The 24,868-nt window shown below is 46.6% G+C and overlaps 1 protein-coding gene across 2 annotated transcripts in view; it reads right to left on the minus strand.

Moving 5' to 3' along the window:
• RFTN1 (raftlin, lipid raft linker 1) overlaps positions 1-24,868 on the minus strand; it is a 192,714-nt gene that overhangs the window by 22,347 nt on the left and 145,499 nt on the right. For both annotated transcript variants that reach the window (XM_040636843.1, XM_040636842.1), the window contains exon 7: positions 15,986-16,101. In XM_040636843.1, coding sequence (XP_040492777.1) covers positions 15,986-16,101 — 116 coding nt within the window. The remainder of the gene's footprint in view (positions 1-15,985; positions 16,102-24,868) is intronic.

Consider the following 24,868-nt stretch of genomic DNA (forward strand, 5'->3'; position numbering starts at 1 on the left):
CAATCATTAAGGCCATTGGATGTTTTAGCAAAGATTATCTGGTAAATTTTTATACTGGCCACACAGCAATCCATCCATTCCCTGCATCTGTCCCACTGCAGCGTGTTGCAGACTGTCTACCGGGAGACAGCGTCTATTTCCCCAGCTCTTGAATCTGAGCTTGGTTTTGTGACTTTCTCTGGCCAATGGGATATTAACAAATGTGATGCAAAGCAAGGCAGGAAATCAGCTAGCACACTGGGGCTCTGGGAGACCCTGTGACTGGCATCGTGTGAAGAAGCCCGCCTAACCTCCTGGGCATTAAGCTATGCAAGACCCTGTTGCCCCAGCCAATAGCCAGCCAACCACTGGACATGTGAGCGAGACCACCCTGGACCACCCAGCCATCAGCTGAGGCATGAGAGAGCCCAGAACAGATCAACGAAGCTGCTCTAGAGTAGAACTGCTCAGCTGACCCAAAAAATCCTGAGCTAAGTAAACAGCTATTTGAAGCTATCAAGATTGGAATGCTTTGCTACACCCCCAAAACTGATACAGACTAGAAAACAAACAGCCAACCACGATTTAATAGACACAAGTCTACCTGCTTCTTTCAAGATTATTTTGTCTTCATATGGGAAGGTGGCTTTATAGGATCTCGTGGCCCAAACAAGTGTGAAGTAGGGAAGTACTTTTGTAATGAACCTTGACCTTTACCTTCTTGCCCAATGCCCCCTTCCGAACACTAGCAAGAACTTTTAAATCAAACGTAAACTTTGTTTTGGGGGGATAAAAATAAAAATTAACTAGCTTACAAAAAGTATGGACCTTTAAATCAAAAAGTAATATGAAGTATAATGATAAAAATTAAAGAATATTTACGGTTGGGGCATCTGGGTAGCTCAGTCGGTTAAGTGTCTGACTCTTGATTTCAACTCAGGTCATGATCTCAGGGTTGTGAGATCGAGTCCCATGTCAGGCTCTGTGCTGGGTGTGGAGCCTACTTAGGATTTTCTCTCTCTCCCCCCACCCCCGTCTCTCTCCCCTTCTCCCTTTTCTCTTCTCTCTCTCTCCCTCTCTTAAAAAAAAAAAAAATATTCACGGTTTACAAGCACAAGAAATTGGAAACCCCCTAAAACTACAACAGAAAACTAATGAAGTAAATTAAAATATGATTGTTCATATACTGAAATACTTCACAGCCATTTAAATTGATGAAGTAGAAACAGCACGAATAGTATGATCCCAAATATACAAATATAGACAGAATATATACTAGAAGAAAATATACCGAGATGTTACATTGTTATGTGGCTGTTTTCTCAGCCATGATGACAGTAGGGTTTTTGCTTTCTTTTCCTTATTTGCATTTTCTAAACTGTCTTCAATTACAGGCACCACTTTTTAAAAACATCTTTATCGAGATACAACTGAAAAATTTAAATATTCATGCATTTAGTCTTCAATTCAGTGGTTTTTAATATGTTCACAGGATGGTGCAACCATCACCACAGTCTAAATCTGGACCATTTTCATCACTCCCTGAAAATTCTTGTACCTGTTAGCAGTCCCTCTCCTTCCCCTCACCTCGGGGCTGCCACCAATCTACTTTCTGTTTCCATGGATTTGCCCAATCTGGACAGTTCATGTAAATGGAGTCATACGTTATGTGGCCTTTTGTGTTTGGCTTTTTTCACTTTAGCATAATGGTTCCAACGTTCATCGATACTGTAGCACGTATCAGTACCTCGTTCCTTTTTATTGCCAAACAATATTCCATTGTATGAGTATATGACATTTTGCTTGTTTATTCATCACTTGCTAGAAATCTGGATTTTCTCCACCTTTTGGATATTATGAATAATGGTGCTATGAAGACCCGTGTATAGATTTTTGTGTAGCCAAATGTTTTCATTTCTCTTGGATATCTGTCTAGGAAAGGAATTGCTGGGTCACATGCCAACTATTAACTATTAGCATTTTGAGGAACTGTCCATGCATCTCTTTTGTGAAAAGAACAGACCTCTTGGCCTCATTAGACTATCTCCTGAGCTTTCTTAATCTAATTTTCCAAGTGATGTAAGCAAAGAGATACACTCTTCTACCTCCGCTAAAGAGGATATTAAGAATTCTGCCTCAAAGAGGCCACTAACTTAAAATCAATGGGCCACGGGCACCTGGGTGGCTCAGTTGGTTAAGTGTCTGCCTTCAGGTCAGGTCATGATCCCAGGGTCCTGGGATTGAGCCCCACATCAGGCTCCCTACTCAGTGGGAAGCTTGCTTCTCCCTCTGCCTGCCCCTCTGCCTGCTTGTGCTCTCTCTCTGTCAAATAAAAATAAAATCTTTTAAAAAATTCTTTTTCATTAGAACTGCTATCAAATCAGGTATTCTCCCTTCTATATTACTGATTTTTTTAAACCTAAATGCAACTGATTTTTTTTTTTGATACCTGAATGTGCCCCTATTATATTTTACTGGACTGGTTTTAAACTAACATTGATAAATTAAGACATAATGAGATTAGAAGGGAATTAAGAAGTCGGGGAAACCTGCTCAAACCAGATGCTGGATTAGGTAAATAATTTTCAAGGTTTCTTGGTTTTGTTTTTTTTTCCTTTTCCTTTTTCTTAAAGTAGTGGGCACTTTCCACAAACACCAACTGTAATCTAAATTAGAAACTCAATGTGTAAAAAATAGATTCAGAAAAAGCAGTTCTTGTTGATATTGGCATGAGTGCGTTGTCCAGAATCTTCCCCACACCCCACTGTCGAATGTGCCCTTCATCCTCTTCCTCCCATGCCCAACTGGAATGTTTTTGTAGAGCCCAAGAGCATCCCTGTTCTTTGGATCCTCATGGCCACCTGGTATACTCTGTGGCTTCCCAGCTTTGGGTCTTTCTCCACAGGCCCACCACCTCCTAAGTCTCTACACAAGCCATTGAAAAAGCAGCAAAAGAGGCCAATGCACAAGATGGCACCACAGGGCCCAGGAGCAAAGACCTTCATCCAATTAAATCACACCTTTGCTCAGTATAGCCTCTCAACCAGTCATGCTCCAACCCTAAGCCCTTCTTTTTTATTTAGTTTTATTAAAATTCCTGGCCAAGTGAATTTCAAAAAGGACAAATTCCAAAAAGTGGCAATGAAGGATCACTTACCTACAAGAACAGCCTCCAACCCTCTATACTCACTGAGTTAATACACTAAATTCTTCCTGGAGAACCATCTCGCCTTCCTCACCTGCAGCTTGCAGACTGTCCATGCATCTACAAAGTTCTTACAGGGGTCACACAGAAAGCATGAGAAGGAATGCGGCAGTCCCTAGGAGCAAAGACAAGTCCTGCAAAGGCAGCCAGCAAGGAAACAAAGACCTTAGTCCTACAACCGCAAGGAACTGAATTTGGCCAACAACCTGAATGAGCTTAGGAGTAGATTCTTGCCCCAGAGCCCCCCATAAGGAACACAGACCTGCCAACACCCAGTTTCAGCCTTGTGAGACCCTCCGTAGAGGAAGCAGTTGAGCCCACCTGGATTCCGACCCAAAGAAACAGTAAGAGTAATTGTGTGTGCATGTGTTTAACACTTCCACAGAACTATCTTCCATCCTTCTAGTGTCAGACACCGGGGAAATGTAGAGAGTAAGCCTATCAAATCACATTGAGGGTGCCTCCTTCTTGTCATTCGCTGGCACACGATGAAGGCTTTAAAGCATACTGGTTTTTTGTTGTTGTTGTTGTTGTTTTTTAAATGCATTTGTTACAAGATTCTAGAAATGTGCTGACTTCTTTCACCATCCCTTCCTCTGCAGCAAAGCTCTAAATTCACCCTGCCCTGTGGTCATCACCAGAATGTACATACACATGCCTCTCCCCTCTCGTCAGCTCCACAAGGGTCCTGGTGACTTAGCGCCTGTCACCACCCTCAGGACATGTTGACACGAAGAGAAATTATTTATGGGCGTGCAAAGGCCAGGGGGTGGGAATTCATTTTTAATGACTGTATTCCTACTCTCTAGTGAAAGACATCAATCCTTCCTGCCCAAATTCCCTCCATTCATCATGTTTTCATAGCGCCTGACACACAGTAGGAACTCAATATTTATTTGTGGAATAAATGTTTTAAAAGGTCTAACTTAACTTGCATAACTAAATTTTGTACAGGAAGTGAAATGTGGGTATCTGAGAGAACAAGACCATTGACTTTATGGAAGAAAAACATTGAATTCTTTTTTTTCACCCTCCTGCTGGCCAAGCCGTCACTAAGTCCAGTTTTCTTTAAAATACTTCTAGGAGTATCCCCTGCCTTTCCAGTCCCATTCAGTGGCAAACACTGTTGGCTGCCAAAATAACCACTTATTAGCCCCAGTCACCTGCCCAGGTGACACCCTCTCTAGCTCAAGCTAACCATTTCCTCGACAATGATGTTGGTCTGTGACCCAAGCCCTGCCCAAGGGGACCCAAGCAAACTCTGCTACAGAGTTTCTGGGAACAGTTTTACTTGCTAATAAAAAAAGGGCACGTAGCAGGAAATGCCCTGTTCTTCCCAGCTGTCAGTATGTTCACATGAGATGCTTGGAGCTGCTGCAGCCACCTTGGGCCTAGCATCCCAAAGAGAGACCTGGAAGGCAAGCCGAGGACCAGAATGCAGAAAGGTGACAGCAGCCGGGTCCTCCATGATGTCCTTAAGCCATCAAGAGAGCTGACTCTGACACCACCCCCACTTTGCCCAGACTTCCCACTCAGCAAGAAGAAAAATGAGAAGAAAAATCCCTACATTTCTAGTTGGATGTTCTGTTGACACAGGGAGCATCCTGACTGATACCGTGACCACCACCCTTGTTCTCTGACCTTGGGGCCTCTCTCCCAAGTGTCTGTCTACCTTCCCCCTATTCCAGTCCATCTCTCCCAACAACATGCCACTTCAGGGCCAACTGCTGGACTCACAGCTCTCTGATGAGATCCCCACCATGGCCCCCTTCAGCCCACTGCAACCCCAGGCTCTTGCATGGCCCACAGAGCTCTCCGCAGGCTCTCTTCTCAAGCAGACATGTTGTCAAGTACACGCCCCAGGGCTCCCTTGCTATTACCTCCATGCACGTTGTACCGGTTTCCCAGGGTTGCTGTAACAGCACACACAAACGTGGTGGCTTACATCAATAGAAATTCATTCTTTCACAGTTCTGGAGACCAGAAGTCCAAAGTCAGTACAACTATGCCGGAATCAAGGTATCACAGGGCCAGGCTCCCTTGGGAGGCTCTAGGGAAAAAACCCATCTTTGGCTTCTTCCAGCTTCTGGTGGCTGCCTGTGTTCCTTGGCTTGTAGCCACATCTCTCCAGTCTTCAAGGCCGACGTTTCCAAATCTCTCTCTACTCTGCCTTCATGTCTTCTCCATGTGCGTAAAATCTCCCTTTGCCTCCCTCTTAGAACGCTATGTGTGATTGTGTTTAGGACCTATCTACATTACCCAGGATAATCGCTCCATCTCAAGATCCTTAACTTAAATCACATCTGCAAAAATCCTCTTTCCAAATTAGGTAACGTTTACAGGTTCCAGGGCTTAGAAGCTGGTACCTTTGGAGGGCACCTTTCAGCCTACCTAACGTACGTCTGTGTGTGTCTCCCACCTCTGTTTGTCTCCAGGAGGAGCTCCCTGAGGGCAACTAGGGAATGGAGTTGCCAGAGTGGGAAGGAGATTCACTTTTTTAATATATACACTTCAGGACTGTTAAGAGTTTTGTTTAAAATTATTATAAAACCCACAATAATTTTTTTATCTCAATTTGCAACATAATTCACACTATCACATGGAATTTTTTTTAAAAGACATATTCTATCTTAGGCCAGTTTCCCCAGAAACAGACCCCGAGAGGAGGATTTACATGCAAGTAGCTTATTATAAGGCAGTGAGGGGGTGGGGGGAGGCGGACAAAAGGCTGAAGCCAAGCAAGGACACAGGTTTATGCAACATCCCCTGAACCATAGCTTAGCCTCACCCCATGGGAAGCTCAGGGGGGTAAGCTATACTCAGAGGTGTCCAACCTGAAGCAAGGGAGCTGGGCTTTCCTATACGCCCCCTCCTCAGTCACAGACAAGGACTACCCCAGGGGCATCTAACCACCCTGGCACCCTCGGGTCACCTTGCCTGAGCACAAAGCAGACTCCAGCAGCCCGGGCGCAGGTGTCAGCAAAGGCACGTAGGCATTGGCTGCTGGAAGTGAAAGCGCAGTGATACAAAGGGATCCAACAATCTAGAAAAACATTGACCTTAGCCACTAATGTTCTAATTTGAGAAAAAAAAAAAAAAAGAAGAACAGATGCGCTTTCCGTTCTGGTCTGCCTCTGTTCTTGCCACTTCGCACTCGCAGAAAGCCCCTCTCCCAACGCCCCTGGCTCATCCACACTCTGATGGAGCCCACTGTGTCCAGCAGACCTTGGTCAGTCTCTACTTTCCCAGGGGAACTGTCCAGCAGTGTACCGTCCAGCATCCAGTGTGCCTTGCTACTCTGCAGGAAGTCTTCTGTCCACCCGGATGCTCCTCAAGGGGAGGGGCCTCAGCAAACACCTCTCTGCTTTCTTGTTCCAGGGCGGCAAAGAGCAGATCCCTCTCTCTGACCCTCTGGGGCTTCCCAATTCCCCGAGAGTTCTCTATTTTATATCCATGAAACCTCTTCACCTCAATTTTTAAAAAAAAGATTTTATTAATTTGAGAGAGAGAGAGCACATGAATGAGAGAGCACAAGCCGGGGGAGCAGCAGAGGCAGAGGGAGAAGCAGACTCCCCATTGAGCAGGGAGTCCGATGCAGGGCTCGATCTCGGGACCCTGAGATCATGACTTGAGTCAAAGTCAGATGCTTTTTTTTACTCCTACATAATCTTCCACCAAGTGCAGCCATCTCATGGGGAAGCTGGAGGGCTGGTTTTCATCCCAAACTCCATCATGTATCTCTTGCTGCCACTGCCACAATCCACATGGCATTTCATGACCCCCAAGTCAAGCCACTGCTGCCTAGAAGCAGGCAGAGGGAAAATTCTGGCTGAAAAAGAAGAGGGACAGAGAGCCATCCAGAGCTCCACTAACCCAGCAGACAGCCCAAGACTTAGATCAGAAGTCCAGACTCCATGACCTGATAATGGCCTTAAGGGATCACTGTTTTTAAACGCGATCTCCATCATTTTGGGAAGAGGAGTGACTTATGTGGGGGAACACAGACCATACAAACTAAGCTGTCCTCCGTCAAGTTCCTGATAGCCAAGGAGCACCAGAGACCCTTTCCAGGGACAAGAAGAAAAGGGATGTCAGAAGCTCAGAGAAAGTTCAATGTGGCCCTGTGGCAAGAAACACCTGAAGGGAAGCTAACCCCAGGTAGCGGCGTCACTCGAGGGTAAAAGTTGCAGGTAACTAAAGAAATCAGTGAGCCCGTGCAGACTGATGAGTGTGGATTTACAAGGACAGAAGGGAGGTACGTGACCCTTCAGGGATGGTGACAAAAGTGAGGCAAACCCAATAAAGGACGACGGTTAAGCCCAGAATGAGACTGGGTGCACGTGACTGCATACATATAGACACAGACACACACCTTTTAAAACTCTGTTCAAAGCAAGAAGTTGGGGGCGCCTGGGTGGCACAGCAGTTAAGCGTCTGCCTTCGGCTCAGGGCGTGATCCCGGCATTCTGGGATCGAGCCCCACATCAGGCTCCTCCGCTATGAGCCTGCTTCTTCCTCTCCCACTCCCCCTGCTTGTGTTCCCTCTCTCATTGGCTGTCTCTATCTCTGTAAAAAAATAAAAAAAAATTTTAAAAAAAAAAAAAAGCAAGAAGTTGTACAAAGTGTTGAAGATAAGAGAAAGTGGAATTATTCAACCCTCATTTCACTTCCTTATCTACAAGGAGAAAACAAATATCTAAAGCCGAAGAGAAGAAAGGATGTGGTGAGACATAACCAGTTATCTTTTAGAATGTAATTTTTAATTACCCGACTAAAATGAATACTTCTCTATAGAAAAATGAAAACGTTAATAGATAAAGCTGCCTCCCACTCTTCCATTCCAAGTCCCACAGAACCACTGTTACGGGGTTGACGGGTGCCCTTCCAAGGTTTCTTCCCGCATTTCCATATACCCACAGCAAATAGATCGTGTGGTTCTGTGAAGCGTTTCCCCCACGAAGGACTTTGCCCTGTTTGTATCTGTATTAATCAGGGCTGTCCTGAGAAACAGAACCAGTAGGATGTATGAGAGACAGAGACAGACAGACAGAGACACCCATACAGGTGCCCTCCCCCCACCGCTTTTCAAAAGTTTGCCTTTCACCACTGCGATTTTACAGAAGACCTACATGAGTACCTGTTTTTGCTAACTGAAAAAAAATCTGATGAGGATTTCTGCTTTTGTGAAAAAAGGCAAAAGGCGGAACGAGCGTTCAGTGGCTGTTCGGCAGCGAGCTGGTACAGGGCCACGCACACTGAGCAGGGCCAAGCTCCTTCCCCAGCAGCCACACAGCCCTTCCGCATCAAGCCGCCAGAGCTTGACCTGTGTCTGTGAGCACCTGTGTCCTAAGGTCAGAAGAGCCTAAGAAGAGGTTATTTTGTGGGTCTGGGAATGCTCAAAAATTTTTCCATATAAATGAATGGTAATTGCTTCTTTGCTTTACATTAGGCCTATGAAAGTTTTCGCAGGAGTGCTCTAGTTTCGGATAGTAGGGGAGACCTGTACACATATTAGAGCAGGAGGAGGGAGGGATTGAGGTGTTTTGTTTTGTTTTGTTTTGTTTTGTTTTGTTTTAGGAATTGGCTCCTGCCAATTGGGGCTACCAAGTCCGAAGTCTGTGGGGCAGGCCCTAACTTGATTGGATGAGGCCCACCCCCATGAAAAAGGATTAACAATCTGCTTTACCTGAAGCCTCCTATTTGAATGTTAATCATATCTAAAAACTCCGTCCGCTGCAACCTCAAACTGGTGCTTGATCAAACAATTAGGCACCACAGCCCAGCCAGGGTGACACCTAAACTTAACCATCACAGCCTCGTTCTGCAACTTGTCTTTTCACTTAACATTTCTTGGAGTCCCTTCCCTGTCCGTTTATACGGAATGACTACATCCATAATAAGGATGTACCATCCTTTATCCAATCATTCCCCTACTGATGGACATGCACATTGTTTCCTTTTGTCTATTACTCTAATCATGCGGGGATCATGTCCTTGTGCGTGGCTCCTTGTGAACAAAGGTGCGTGTTTCTCTAGGAGAGGTGGATGTGGGGCACAGGCCTGCTGAGTCATGGGTAGGAGTGTGCACTCCACGTTTTTAAAGAGGTTAGCAACCTGCTCTCCAAAGCAAACCTCGCATTTTTAAAAAAAGATTTTATTTATTTGAGAGAGAGAGAGTGAGGGAGAGCATGAGCAGAAGGAGAGGGAGAAGCAAACTCCCCACTGAGGAGGGAGCCCAACGTGGGACTCCATCCCAGGACCCCGGGATCATGACCTGAGCCAAAGGCAGATGCTTAACCAACACAGCCACCCAGGTGCCCTGCAAACTTCGAATTTTTAAACGATAAATTTGAACTTCATCGCGTGTCGGTGCGTGACATTTTAAGGAAAAGGTGCTCAGTCATCACAGTCAGTGCACTGATGTGTCACCACTGATGCGTCACCATCGAAACGGAGGCGGGGCACAAGGAATCGGAGCAAAGTGAAAGCACCCAGAGCTGCTAGAACAGACTCAAGGTTGTCCTGAGCACCTCATGGGCATCCTCTGTGCTGTGATTTGCTCTGGGTTGGAAAAAGGGTGGTGTGATGGCCTGGCGGTGGGCAGGGGTGGGGGAGCGGGGGGTGGGGGTGGGGGGAGTGAGGAGGGTTGTGTCTGCAGTCCTGGTCATTCATGGCAGTGATCGCTCACGGGAAAATCTTCTGAATCACAGGAAAAAGACAGAGAACTGCAGTCTTTGGCACTCAAGGCTATGATCTCAGAACCAAAATAATTATCCTAGAGAAACTGTGGCAATGAAAAGAATGCCAGATGGTTTAATAAGAATAAATGTTGGCTCCCTTGTCACAGCAGAAGGTGGTGGACTCTAGATACCATGGAAATTGATGTTACTCCCTGGCAAGTCCTGTGTTGATTGTTCAAGAGATGGCTGGGAGCCCCTAGAAACAAAAGGTGGATCCCCAGCAGCCTACAGAATATAGAAGTTTCTGGAGAACAAGTGGGACCTGTAAGTTGTGGGACAGGGTTTGGGGACAGGTGGGATGGAGGTGTGCCCCAGAATGGATGTCAGTTACAGAAATGCATCTCACCGAGTTTCCCGTGATTCTTTCAGGGGTAATGGTGACATGTTAGGTGAATAACAGGGCCATGTGAAGCCTCTGCAAAGGGGTTTGGCATCGTGTTAGAGACTAGAGGACAGATGCCGTCAACATGCCAAAGGACCGTGTCCTCCATCTAGTGTGTTTGACATTGGCCTGGAAAGGAGCCATCCTACATATGAAACCTGCAGAGAAGCCAACGCTGAGATGGTCCTCCAAGAGTGCAGGATGATATAGCCATGATCAGAAGTGTCTCCACAGGCTAGAAAAACGGGCAGAAATTAATGGGATGAGACGAACTGGGAGTCAGTTCAACAACAGACTGAACACACGGGGAGAGGACGGGGAGAGCTGACTCCATGCCACCTTGCATGACGCAATCTGTCATGGCTGCCCCCAGAGCCGCTCCATCCTCCTGCTGGACTAGCAGAAGCCCAGGTCTAGCTGTCGGGGGACCAAGTGCTCACAGGTGGCAGGCTGCTCACATCCCCCTGATCCCAGCAACTGAGCACATCAGGCTGAGTCCCACATGTCCCCAGACCTGTGTACGTCAGTGAAACCCATTATCATAATTATGTGTCTTCATTTGACTTATTTTAACTGATGGTGAGGGTGAAAGAAGTTGTTTCTAAGAAAACTAAGTGGAATACTTTGAAGAGACTTGACAAAGTGCAGCTGCTTAAAATTAAGAACTGTGGCTGAATTAGAAGAGGTGGGGGCTGGAAAAGAGTAAGAAAAAAATCATGAAAACAAGGATTCTGCGGTGTGATCGCTTTCCTAGACTTTTAAAAAAACTGACCCAGGACACTGGTGATAGCGACACTTTAGGTGTGGTTTACACAAGAAAGATGAAGGAGAATTCCAATCAGCAGACCTCAAACTCTAAAAGATTGGCAAATGTATGCACAGTTATGTATTTTACATTTAAAAAATGTGCGAAATATGAATACGATTTTCTTGGGTTCTTTTTAATTGACTTTTTCAATTAACTCTCCAACCACCATACCAACTGCATCAACTAGAAGTGCTTTTCCTGTTTTCCTGTGCTCAGTTCTGGCAGCAAATTTCACAAGACGCACTGATGAACTAGAGGCATTCCGGCAGTGGCCGGGGGGGATGAAGACGGCCTCCGGGGGCACCTGACGGTGTCCATAGCTGTGACGGGCTGTCAGGCTGAGGGTACGCAGCCTCAGAATAAAGAAGAGGGTCCCTGCCTGTCCTTCCAGCTCTTACTCTCACCTACTCATCTACGTGGTTTCCCTTTTCCTTTCAAAGAAGGACCCTTTTGGCTCACACTCTAGATTGTAAGCTCAAGGAAGGTAAACAAAATACCCATTACAAATGTTCTATGGATGGACTTTTCTACTACTCACAACTGCCTTTAATTTAGGCCATAGGTTTCCAACTGAGAAAAACACAATGTGTTTGGCTCCACACTTCCCCTAGCCCCACCTCTGCTGTGCTTTTAGAACAAGATCAAGGCACCAGGGAGAGGATCTTTCTAGCTGATGACACCAGGTGACCAATCAAAGAAAGTGCTGTTTACTTACTATATGCCAAGTAGTACACTCACAACTTTTTAATATATTATTTTTTTTAATTCTCAACTTTGAGAGGTTAGCAGGGTCCCTACTTATACAACGGAACGATGGAAAAAAAAAAAAAAGAAGGGGTGATTGACTTTTCATACACTCAGTCACTCGGCTGGCAATGAGAGAGCCAGGATGCATTCCCAGGCCAGACTCTAAAATCTACGTTCTCTTTCCAACATACTGCAGGGTCTGCAGAGCTGCGAAGAGCTAGGTGGGCTTCCTCGTGCAAGTGCACATGTGCATGTCTGCACGTGCGCACGTGTGGACAGGGAAGCCAGGAAGCTGTGGCTGAACGAGAATGGCCCATGCGTACAGCGGCTGAGGCTACTAATATACGCGAGAGTAAAGAGGCCCAAAAGCACAGTTGGGACTGTGAGAAAAGAGAAAAGTCTGGTCAGAAACATTTTGTGGCCAGAGCCCAGGACTTTATGGGCTGGCCTGGGGGGACCGAGGTTGCCAAAAAGGCAGGGTCAGCTGTGAGCCAAGAGGAACCTGCCCAGGGCTTGAACAGGAAAGACCTTTCACAGAGGCCAAAAGGGTGGAGAAGAGAGGAAGCAGTTGGGTCTCAAGGGTGGAAGGTGGCGTTGCTGGACAGACACACACACACCTGGAGGGGCATGCAGACGAGGGGTCGTCTGTGGGGGGACTAGGGGGTGCCTGACAGCCTCTTCAAAGAGCTGAGCCATGGCCAAAGCTGCCCCGGGCTGGCACTGCTGGGCCGTGCTGGGACACACTTGTATGTAGGCGGTTCTGCTAAGGCGGGGATTCTCAAAGTGGGCTTGAAAAGGAAACTTGGTGGGGGAGAACCTGGATATCTATGTGTTTAAAGGTTCTCAATGGATTCCAGCTCGATTCTGAGAAATGTATGTGTACCTCCTGCTGAACCAAAAGGCTTCCATCCAATTCAGGAAGCATTTACTGGAAGCCTTAGAGAACAAAGATGAACCACCCCAGGCCAAGAAACTCAAAGTGAAGGAAGGAATGTGGATAAAGAAATCACAGTCTTCATAATAGTAGGTGACAGGCTTATGCACAGACAATATGGAAACACAGAGGGAGAGTCTTTAACTCTGAAGGAGTCTGAAAGGCTTCCTGGAGGAGGTGACCCATAAGCTAACCCTAAGTCTGTCCATCCTAGCTGCCAAGAGGAAGAGAAACCCATATACCCAGGGGTACAGCCTGTCCAGGAGAGATCGCCCCTCCTCTAGCCCTCAAGAGATGGCAATCAGAGGCTGATGCTGCTGACACGGACAAGGCGCTGTTTCCACTGGGAAATCTGGGAACGCTCCAAAGGCACCGGAGAAAAGAGCGAGTCTGAAGACTTGTGCAGGGAAAACGGGCGAACACCTACATCAAAACCAGTAATCCGCTTGTCACCATCAGGAAAATTAAGAAAATGTGTTTCTGCCTAACTGGATGCCAGCCACACCTGCCTATCATGTTGACATGTGATGGAATAAAGGCCTATCCAGTGATGTGCTGCTAACTGCTTACAGCTGGCTCTCCCGAGGGGGGGGAAAAACCACCCCTGATTTCTGGGATTTGCCAATTTTCATGGTGCAGTACTTCCACTGTGGCCAACTCCAAGCTACCAATCTGACTGAATCTGTCACTGAATATGGAGCTGGGAAGAGAGGCAAGAACTGGCCTTGCAGGCCGGTGCACAGCACTGGGCCCATCATGGGTCTTAAAACCCTATGTCATTTCCAAGGATCCCCAGAGAAAAGCCACAGCATTCCTGAAGAGTGTGTGTATGTGTCTTGGTGGGGGTTTGGGGGAGAAGGGGACAAGGGACAATGGCAGCATGACCCAAAACTAGTATCACCAACTAGGTTAATGCACAAAAATAAGGTCACGAGAAAAAAAAGTTCAAACATCCGTGAAAGAAATACAATTAACAAATAAGCCTAATGGAAACCAATCCGCATAGCCAGGAAAACTTTCTGAATAAATGTTAATCTTTCCTGATCGAGGCTCTTAACCCATGAAATTGACCTCTCTGAATTAAAAAAACAATCGTGTTCTTACTTTAGTCTGTAACCTTATCTTCCTCCCACAAACACGTGAGGTAGGATGCACTCGCTCTGGTTACCCATCAAGGGCACTGTATCCAAGGCTGAAGGGAGACAAGTCATTGGGGTGCTTTTCCCACCACCACTTTCGTCCGACAGCACACAACTGCACACAGCTGGAGAGAGCAGCATCGCACTGTTCTTTTAGACACTGGTTCTTGAAGTTGTGGATCAGAATCCCCTGCAGGGCTGGTGAAAAGGGATTGCTGGGCCCCATCCCCAGAGTTTCCAATTCAGTCTGTCCGGGGTGGGGTCCAAGAATCTGCATTTATAGCAACTTCCCAGGTGAGGCCAATGCTGCTGGTCCTGGGACCGCAATGTGAAGTTCTGGACCATTGCCATTGAGTCACCTTTCTTGAGGAAACCATAATGCCCTCCCTTAACAGCCATTCGAATGTGCAGACGGCACGAGATGTTACACCCCTCCCGTGGCCTGCCAATCACTTGCATACATGCACCTGTTTTCGGTGCGGCCATGTGTGGCTTGCTGTTACAGCCAAGTGTTACAGAGCAAACACAGTTACAGACTGTTGAAGCATGTGGGCTGTTTCAATGGGGTCCTTAAGATCTGCAATTGTGACCCCTATGCTGTCATATTTCATCCGACCACATGCAGTGGGCTGGATGAACGGCATGGCCCCATCTTAAATTCAGGGAGCTTAGGGTCCCAAGAGGGACATGACCTGCCATTGTTGGACTCTCCATGTTAGACGGGGCCTCACCTCCTTTGCATCCCATTTCCAGCTAAGGGCGTGGAGGCCCACTGAGACCAAAGTCAGGCAGGAGGAAATGAGGGAGCCTGATGGCAAACCAGGTCATCACCCGATTCCTTACTTTCCTTAAGGACCCGTGGCCCCTAACCTCATGGGTCTTGGATGCTGGGTTTTTGGAATTCCTGCTTCTGATTGATTACTACAGTTTTCCTTTGTCCTCTACGGTTTTCATACTTGCAAGCGGTAACTGCACCTCACAGCTCAGACGCACGCACACCCTCAACAGCTCCGCCACCCCTCTCGTGCCTGCTCAGAACTGCTGCGGGCTTCAAGAACTGGTAACGGTGCCCTTGGGGCGCCTGCTGCCATCCAGCAACCACGTGAGGGAGTCGCCTGCCATCAGGTGGCAGTTCCAGAGGGCACAAAGGCATGGCAGCACGCCCTGGATGGTAGGTCCCGGTGCCCCCATACTCCCCACAAACAGCTGCAGCCACATCTGTCTTACTTTGGCACAGAGAGCCCAGTTTGGCAAGGCTCCTCAGGGCGATGCAACCCTGTGTTCTTCCAGGGCCTACTCAAGAAATCAGTTCAGAAATCAGTCCTGTATGTTCAAAGGGCTTCCCCCTTTACATCCAAGATGCTGGGTGAATAAGAGACCATCCCTCTGTAGTTGGAGAAATACCCTCCAAAGTATATACCAGGGAATGTCAGAAATAAATCAGCTCTTCCAACGTCCCAGGGGAATGTGGCTGGAGGAATTCCTCTGCCCACAGCAGTTTGGTGGCTTCACGGGTCAACATTTCTCAAAGGCATCCTTCAGCATTTATTATGTAACCTTGGGCCAGGGACCCAACGCCTCTGTGCCTCAGTTTCTTCATCTGTAAAATGGGGGCCGTCATGTACTTGCCTCCTAGGCTTACTGCAAAGGTTAAGTGAGGGTGTGCACCCAAATTTCTCCTAAGGATACTTGGCAGAGGGAGCCATAGGGTCTAACTCCAATAATAATGTCACTCTTATTATGGTAGACACAAACTGTGTGCTGGCCTCGTTTATGCCACTTGGGGTTTTCAGTTATATGCAAATGAACGAAAGCAGACTCTCCTTCCACCCAATGATCCAGCACACACAGTGTTTCTCCTACAGAAGGGGAAAGCGGGGGCCTGTTCCCCCAACCGGCAGGCACGAAAGGATGAACGGGGCCTTGGAGGGTCTACCCAGGTCAAACTGCCCTTTCAGAGGAGAGCCACAGCAGACACAGTCAGACCCAGCAAGCAGATAAAACAATCACTGTCCCAACAAAAGAAGTTCCACTGCCAACCCCACACTTACTTCCAGGACTGTCCATTGTTCAACAACAATAGCATCGTAGCCCTGCATGGTTTTGCTATCTTCTGCGGAAACAGCTTCAAAGATGAATACTCCATCTGTCAGGCTGTGGAAGGAATCTGTGGAAAAAAAAAAAGGCGGGGGGGGGGTAGTTGTGTAAACCGTCTGTGGCAGAAACCTTACAAGCAGCAAAAATTTTCACTGCATTCATTAATAATCCCAATCAGAACATCTTTTCAGCATGTTAATTAAAGAAGGCACACACAGCCATAGAGTCTAGCCCCATCAGAATGAATGAGACTAATTTACCTCGCAGTTTTGAATAATATCCTTGATTTTATGAGCCCAAATTTCATTGTTAGCAATCACCATTTGATTTCACGCGTTTACCTTCTTTTTCACGCTCCAACGTCAGGATGCACCGGGGAGAACTTATTCAGGGTAAAACACAGTCATTTGGAGACAGTTTTTAGAAGAAAACTATATTTAGGTAGAAGAGATCTTTTTTTTAAGGGGGGACAGATCTCACACACCAGATCTGAGCTTGTCAGATGCATTCTAGATGCGTAGCTTCTTGGACGTTCTCATGATGCAGGCAGCTGTACAGACAACTCTTCAGCTAGCTTTTGTCAAGAGGTAGAATTTGCCGGAAAGGGGAATTTTCCCAAACGATTTACCGCTGAAAATGTTTCCTCGGGCATTGTTCTAGTCAGTGTACCAGGTTTTGAGTTCCATTCAATTCAACAAACTTACATTAAACATATAACAGGATTCAAGAAGGATTCCTGGTCTTAGGTGAGGAGAGTATAAAGAAAATTACAACAGGATCCCCGCCACAGTAGAAATCATTACGGGAGGGGCTTTCTGCCCTTCCCCCCCTTTTCTAATGGCTCCTAAATGCCCTAAATTCATTTAGATAAGAGATTGTAGGAAAGACGACTGGACAGAGAAACAGGCGGTTTGGACCCATGCTCTATCATGAAAAGGGATGTGACCCCTTCCAGAGGCTTGGTCTCTCATCTGCGAAATGGGATTGTGGATCCAGAATCACTCTTGGCCCCTAGATTCTATGCTACAGATCAGTCACACTGCTATGTACTGAATTGTGTCCTACCCCCACCCCAAATTCATATTTGAAGCACTAACTTCCAAAGTGACCTTATTTGGAGATAGGGGCTTTAGGGAGTTAATTAAGGTTAAATAAGGTCATTAAGGGTGGACGTAATCTGATTAACACTGATGTCCTTACCAGAAGGGGAAGACATCAGAGTGTCGTGTCCACACATCCCATACCCCCCCCCCAGAGGGAAGGCCATATGAGGCCCAGAGAGAAGGGTGGCTGTCTACACGTTAGGAAGGGAGGCCTCAACCAGGAACTGAATTTGCCAGCACCTTAACCATGGACGCCTAGACTCCCGAACTATGAGGAGATAAATGCCTATAATTTAAGCCATCCGGTCTGTGGTATTTTGCTAGGGCAACACATAGAAATATGTTTAATGAACACTATTTTTATTTTAAAAGGATAATCCACATAATAATATGATTTTTTTTTTTTTAATCAGAAAGGGAGGCAAATCAAAAAGTCCTTTGAATCACACTGGAGTTCAGGAACTGCCAGAATGTTCCAGAAGCCACAAAAAAACAAGACCAGCAGATGTAAATACTTAACAAATATTTAACCTCTGTCTTCCAACAGACCTCATAAACAAAACCCAGAGGCCATTAAGTGAGAAAATTATTTGCAACAGCAAAGATAAATAAATAAATGGCTAAGCTTAACATTTTTTATATGTGTATAAAAAGCTTATGGCGCTTAAGGGAATTTTAACTGCACAATCTTTCCGGAGAGCAATTTCACAATGTCTCAAGAGGCTGAAACAAAAAAGCCTATCCTCTTTGACCCAAAATCATACCTCTTTCAGTCTATTCTAAGGTAATAGTCACTAAAGCCATCAAATATTTATCTACAAGCATTATTTATAAAATTACTTGAAAACATAATCTAAGGGCACCTGAGTGGCTCAGTTGGTTAAGCGTCTGACTCTTGGTTTTAGCTCAGGTCGTGATCTCGGCGTCCTGGGACTGAGCCCCGAGACAAGCTCGACACTCAGCCTGGAGTCTGCTTGAGATTTTCTCTCCCTTTCCCTCTGACCCTCCCGCTGACGTTCTGTCTCTAAAATAAATAAATTTTTAAAAAATTTTAAAAAATAATCTAAATGTTCAACAATCCAAATATTCAACCATAGAAAAGTAGTTAAGTAAGTTAGGAGACTTCCATACACTTAAATACTATGTGGTCACAAAAAAATCATGGGAATTTAATGATTCAGAAAAATTCCTTAGAGACAATGTTATAAAGGGAAACAAAACCGAGATACAAGACTACGTATGAGCTGTATGTGAATTTTTACATTAAAAAGGGTTAGACAAACAAACTTTAAGGAAATATGTAAAATCTAGTAGCAGGTATAAATGGTGGGATTAAGTACAATTTGCATTTCTTTTTTTCCTTTTCTACAAGATTAATGCAAGAGTTAACACAAGCATAATACAAGTTAAAAGATAACACACATGGAGAATAATTTTTCTTTTTCTTTTTCTCTCTACGTGGCTATGGAAGGCAGAAATAGAATCAAAAAGTTTTAGAACTATGGGGAGAAAATTTTTGTGCAATATAAACAGAACCTTCCTTACAGTAATCTAAAAAATGGAAGATAAAACCTCGGAAGAGTGAGCACTGTGTTACTGGAAGCATTCAAGCTTATACTGAAAATCTTTCCAGCTACTCATTCATTCATTCCAATGTCTACCTAGCATCAATTTCATGCAAGACACTCCTGTGGTCACTGGTGATCTTGCAAGCAGCAAGACATATGAAGTCTCTGCCCCATGGAGCCTACCCTGCAGTGAGGGGGGAGACAGTAACATAATGTCACAGGTGATAAATGCTATAAAAATATGAAGTGGGCTAAGGGGAGGGAGCGAAGGTGGAGGTAGTGGCTAGCTATTTTTGGAAGAGGTGACCAGGGCAGGTCTCCCCACTTTGAGTAGAGATATAAACTTAATTAAGCAAGAAAGCCTTATGGATCTTCAGGGTTTGAGAGTTCTGGGTAGAGGACAGAGCTGGAGTGGAAATGCACAGTGAATGAGGAGCAGCCAAGGACCGCAAGACCAACGAACCATGAGAGAAGGAAGTCAAGACTAAGATGACTGGTGGAGGGACCAGACAACAAGGGGCTTATCCATGTGACCTGTCTGGCCAATGGGATATTAGCAGGTATGATGCAACAGGGGCTTGGCAAGGCTTGCGTGGTTGAGCTTCACCTCTTCTACCTCTGCCACCACTTGGAGAGCACATGCTCCTGCTCGCCCATTGGTTCCAAAAAGTTGAAAGACACATGAACAGAGCTGTCCCAGTGGAGCTCAGCTTAGATCAGCTGATCCACAGACCTGAGAGTGAGCCCAGCTGAGATCACCAGAACTGCCTCATGGAGTTGCCCAGGCCAACCCACAAAGATGACAGAATAAATCATTACTGTTTTAAGCCAACGACTCTGGAGTAGTTTGTTATACAGCATTATTGTGGCAATAGCTGACTGATGCAACGCCCAACCTGAACCTAAGAACTGGGAGACTGGTGCACTTCTGGTTGGCTTGGGGGTATTCTTGATTATTCCATAATGATTGAGAAGCCTGACCAGCTCAACAAACCACAGCTGTGAGAGTAATTCCTGGAGCACAGCAGCCTTATCCAGATACCATTCCAACCTGACAGGATAATACTCCGTTTCAAGGAAGATCAATGTAAATTAATTAACACCATGCTCCAGTTTCTTGTTTCCTAAACTGAGAGACTGTTATCAAAGAGCTTTAGCAAAAGTGCTAAGCCTGCCTCTCTCATCTTCTCTGCTAAAAAGTTTTCCCCCAAGTGTTTGCTCAATGCGCTCCTGAGTGACATTTTATAGAGATAACCAGGGAAGAACAGGGTTGCTCTTCCCCTGAACCATATTACAAGGATCTGGGGCTTCAGGACAAGATGGACCATCGTCAAGCTCACTTTTAAAGTTCTGGGTAACAAAGATCCAGCTGGAGCTCCTGCCACAGTAGGAATGTCCTATAGGACCACTTAGAATAAAGCTTTCCCAAGTTCTGACCTGAGGATTCTCGAGACTAGAACAGACTCAATGATTCCCTCAGGATTAGGCCAACACAGCACCAATTCCCACAAGGCTTCTACCAAAAGATGTTCTCTTCAATTTCCAAAGTCTTTACATACAAATCTCCTCAATGAAAAACGTGCAAGCCCATAAAATGTGCCTACCATGTGCTTGATGTCCTAGAGAACCCGATCTGACAGAACTATGATGATATGTGCTTAGCCTACCAACAGCCCTGTATGGCAGAGCTGGGGTCCAGAAGGGGGAAGGAGTCACTGCCGCTCAGCCACACTTCCTTTCCCAGCCCCTGCCTGGCTTCCCCTCCTTCCTCCCAGGTCACAGGCCTGGAAGGACGACTGTGTGGTCATGGGGAGAGGTATGGCCAGACTTGGGCTGTGAAACAGGAATACACCGGGTCCTTATTTACCGGCCGTCTCATCCGCTGTCTGCTCTCCAGTCCCGCAGCCCGCCGCTCTACTGTTCTGAATCCAGAGTGCTGATTCACTTACTTAACTAGGAAGCAAGTTCAGAACGGCTGTCAAAATTTGATCATCTGTAACAGCAAAAAAGTCAATGAACCACAGAGAGCAGACAGCTGGGCTTTTAAAGAGCCCTTGTTTTGACGGCCTCGTCCACTCCGCATCTCCTCATTACCTTCCTGGCTCGGCCTCGCTGTAATGTGCACCGAGCTGGGTATAAATAGGTCTAGCTTAGAGTGAAGGCTCCCAATGTAAAAGGTTAAATCACCCTACATCTATGGAAAACACTCCATTATCACTGCATTTTTTATTAAAGTAAAGATGCTTCCCTACTGTGCACAGAGAGCTGTTTGCCCTGGTATTGTATAAATATTTGATGCCGGTCTTTTGGCAAAAGGCCACCTTAACATTCCAAGCTTATGATTTACAAGAAGGATGTGCGAAAAGGAGATTTGCTCTATTATTCCAAGAGGTAAATTCTGCGGGGCAACCGCTCTTCCCCTGCCACCTCTGGGACAAGCAAGCTAAGCTTCAGGCTTCCCCTCGTGGTGTTCTCCAAAGTCCAGCTGGAAACGTGCGCACGGTGACAAGTGGTCAACATATGTGGTCTAGTTTTGCAGGATGAAATAAAAAGTCACCATTCTCCTTTTAACAAACCAGACTACATTGTCCCCACTGGGGTAGCCAGCCCAACAGATTTCCTTGGGTCTCTGAGAGCCCCTATTTCCCATCAGAGGCTACTCACAGACCACCTTAGTGCCAGGAACGGCACGTGCCAAGGGCATCACCATACCTGTGCATGCTGCCATACCAACCTGTAAATCCCTGTCATCCATCGCTAGGTCGTGGTGCCATGCTGTGCCCCAACCATACCATGCCTAAGTGACTGACATTATCAAAAGAGTGAGCAGGTCTCTGCCTGCTACTTCTCGAGCCCTCGTGGCTGCTCTTGGCCTGCCTTCGCGTCTGCATTCTAACTGTGAGGTGGCGAGAGGTCTAGAGGAGGTGTTCCCCCTCTTCAGTTACAGCGAGGAGAGCCTGCAAGTGCAGAGCCATTTAACCAGCTGGACGGGGAAGAAGCGCCCTGATCCAGTGCTCGCTGGTTGTGACGCATGAGACCGGGCACAGCTGACAGTTTCTCATTGAATCTTTCCCTCAAATCTGCAAGGCTACTCCTTCCCTCTTAGTGGGTGAGTGAATGGAGGCCGCAGAAGTTAAATCATGTGTCCATGTTCAAATGGAAGGCAAGGGCCAAACCAGATCTAAACTGTGGTTTGTTTGATTCCAAAGCCTACGCTCTTTCAATCACCAACAGATACTCACTGAGCCACCACTCTGTACCGGGCGCTGGGGCTCCAGCTGGGGATGGTGACACCCAGTCCACGGTCCTAGCCTTTTGGAGTCACCTGACCACCATACCGTACGCCACGCCTGGTGTTTCAGGGGGCGTCTTAGTGGGGTCACAGTGAGATTGGCCTTAGGCCTTCAGTTTGGGGTCATGCCTTCCTCTATGAGGCAAAAAAAACATACTCGGATGTGGATCAGTTGTACATATCGACACAAGAGATCGTGTACAGCAATGAGAAAAAACTGACCTGCAATTACATGTAAAAACGTGGATGGATCTCACAAATACAGTGAGTGTAAGAAGCCAAATGCAAGAAGGGTGTTCATTCATATACTCCATTCACATAAAGTTTACAACCCATCTCTGGTGTTTCAAGTTGGGACTACAGTCATCCCCGGGGGATAGGGACTTTATAAGGGACATGAGGGGGGCTTTTAAGGGGCTGGTATATCCTATTTCTTGATCTGGTGCTGGTTACATTGTGAAAGTCTACTGGGCTATATCTTTATAACATACGTAGTTTTCTGTATGTGTGCGATACGGCAATAAAAAGTTCATTTGAAGATGTGCTATGGATGCAAGGGAAAATGCGTTTACAGCATAAGGGAGCTCTACCCCCACATTAGTAAGTGGCTTCTCTGAAATAGGAACCTTGCCTGTAATTGTAGGCCAAACATTCCCGGAGATGGCGGTGTTCCAAGGGAGTGGCTGCTGGAAGCACCTGGAACTGCCTCATCTCCCTTTCTCTCCACTCTGCCTACACCTAGCTCTTCAACCCCCCAGCTCCTGGACACACACCCTAACACCAGCTTCTCCCCTCATCTCCACCGGCATTACCGAACATCACCCGGAAACTTTTATCGATCACCTTCTGTATACAGTGCGTGGGTGCTAAGAAGCGTAGGATGCAGAACCCGCCCAAGGGCTTGTAAGTACATCTGTATAAAATATGTATCTCTATGTGGATTTTATTTGAAATATGTACATTTTTTACATGTGTATTTTGCAAATATAAAGTAATGTAGTTTATACAAGGCATCAAAAAAGATGATACAAATGCCAAATACCATTCGGATTTAGATGCGGCTGGGGCATCAGGGACGGTCTCAGGGAGACCATCTTTTAAAAGGAGAGCAGTGGAGAGACATCTAGGAATAATGTGTCTCCTGATGAGATGCAGCGTGTAAAACGCAACATCATCTGCTTAGCTTATCAAGGCCTTAGAACTAAATTCCAGTTTGCAGGACACAGAGGCTAGAGAATTAGGTAAATGACATCACGAGGCACTGACCGGACAAACAATGCAGAACATTCTGCAGGGTAAGAGGCTGGGTTTATTTCAAGCAGTGAGGGTCATAAAGAAATGACTCTTTTAGGTCAAAGAGAAGTGAGGCAATGGTCACCATATGCAGCATATGTCGGTGGACTGGGTTCTGGTTTGAACCTCCTGCTGCAAAGGACATTTTGGAAACAACGGGAAACATCTGAATGTGGGCTGGGTAAGGGTGACACTGCCAGAGATGTAAGGACTGTGGGGCGGGAGGGGGTGAGAGGAGGGCCAGGGCCAAGGGAGCACGGCATGAGGGCAGGGGGAGGTGGGGACAAGGACAGGGCAAGGGGAGAATAAGGAATGCAGAGCAAGGACAGGGCCAGCCAGGGGACAAAGGGAGGACCCAGCAGGCAAGGAGAGTGGACGGTGGCAGCAGTAACATCAATGACCAGTGATGGAGGCAGGGATTCTGTTGGCCTGGAGGCCCTCGGTGAGAAACCAGGCTCCTGGGTGGGTCTTCAGATGGTGGGCCCCCAGCTCCACCTTGCCCTTCCCCTTGGGGATAACTACCCGACTCCTCATCAACAGCAGAAGGATTCCCTTCCTGGCCTCTCCCGCCCTGTGGAAGCAGAGATTCTGTCTGGCCTTTGTCTCACTGGCTGGTGTTTCTGTGGGCCTGTCTGCCCGGCCCACCCTCGGACTCATCCACGCCGGGGGCTGGCAACCCAGGTCCTGCTACTTCCCTCAAGGTGACTCTGGAGCTTCCCTCCCTTCCCAAGGGCTACCAAGGCCTCCCTGGGACCCGAAACCTCTTGCCAACATAGTCACCTCTTTTACCTCCTCCTCATCTCCCTTTCCCTCCCCTGACCCTTCTTTCTTCCTACTACTTTCTTGCCACTTACTAATCTTAGCAATGCCTTCACCACTCTGCGCCTCAGCGTCCACAGCCACGTCACAGGGATAACAACAATATCTGCTTCACTAAGCTGCAGGAATTAGAGTTCCTATGTTTGACCTTCTTAGACCAGGACCAGCACAGAGTAATGGCTAGGTGTCCATTAGCGTCATTATGCCTCACTTTTATCTGTGCTTTGACTTGCCAAGGCCCAAGGGCACAGCCCAAGACACCTGGTCCTTCTAAGGCTTCATAACTGACCCCAGGAGAGAAGCCCTAGCGACTCAGCAAAGGCCCAAACTTGAGGATCGCTCAAGTCTTTCCATGTCCTGGGGGGTAAAGGCTTGAAAACAGAAGCTGGAGTCCTAACTGAATAATTCAGGCTAAAACATCACCCTGTTTATGGGACAAAGTTCTCATGAGTTTTATGACTCTGTGGAAAATATTTCAGAGTACTGGTGCTTTTCCAGATGGCAAACTGCTTAAAGATGTGCTTCCAGCTCTGCCAGGTTTACTTGTAAGGACACTAATTATCTTATTAGGAATAGGTTCCTTTTTACAATTATGATCAGCTTGCCTTTTTTTTTTCTTTTTTTTTTTTTTTAATTCTGGGAAAAGAGCATATGCATATTTCATCCCCGGCCAACGGAAACCTTGGGCTTTTCCAGACCAGAAACACCCTAACCCACTGAGCATTACTCTCAAGTCACATTCCCCTCCCATCAGAAGCACAC

The sequence above is a fragment of the Ursus maritimus genome, unplaced genomic scaffold (genome assembly GCF_017311325.1).
Source record: "Ursus maritimus isolate PB19 unplaced genomic scaffold, ASM1731132v1 scaffold_20, whole genome shotgun sequence".
Lineage (NCBI taxonomy): Eukaryota > Metazoa > Chordata > Mammalia > Carnivora > Ursidae > Ursus > Ursus maritimus.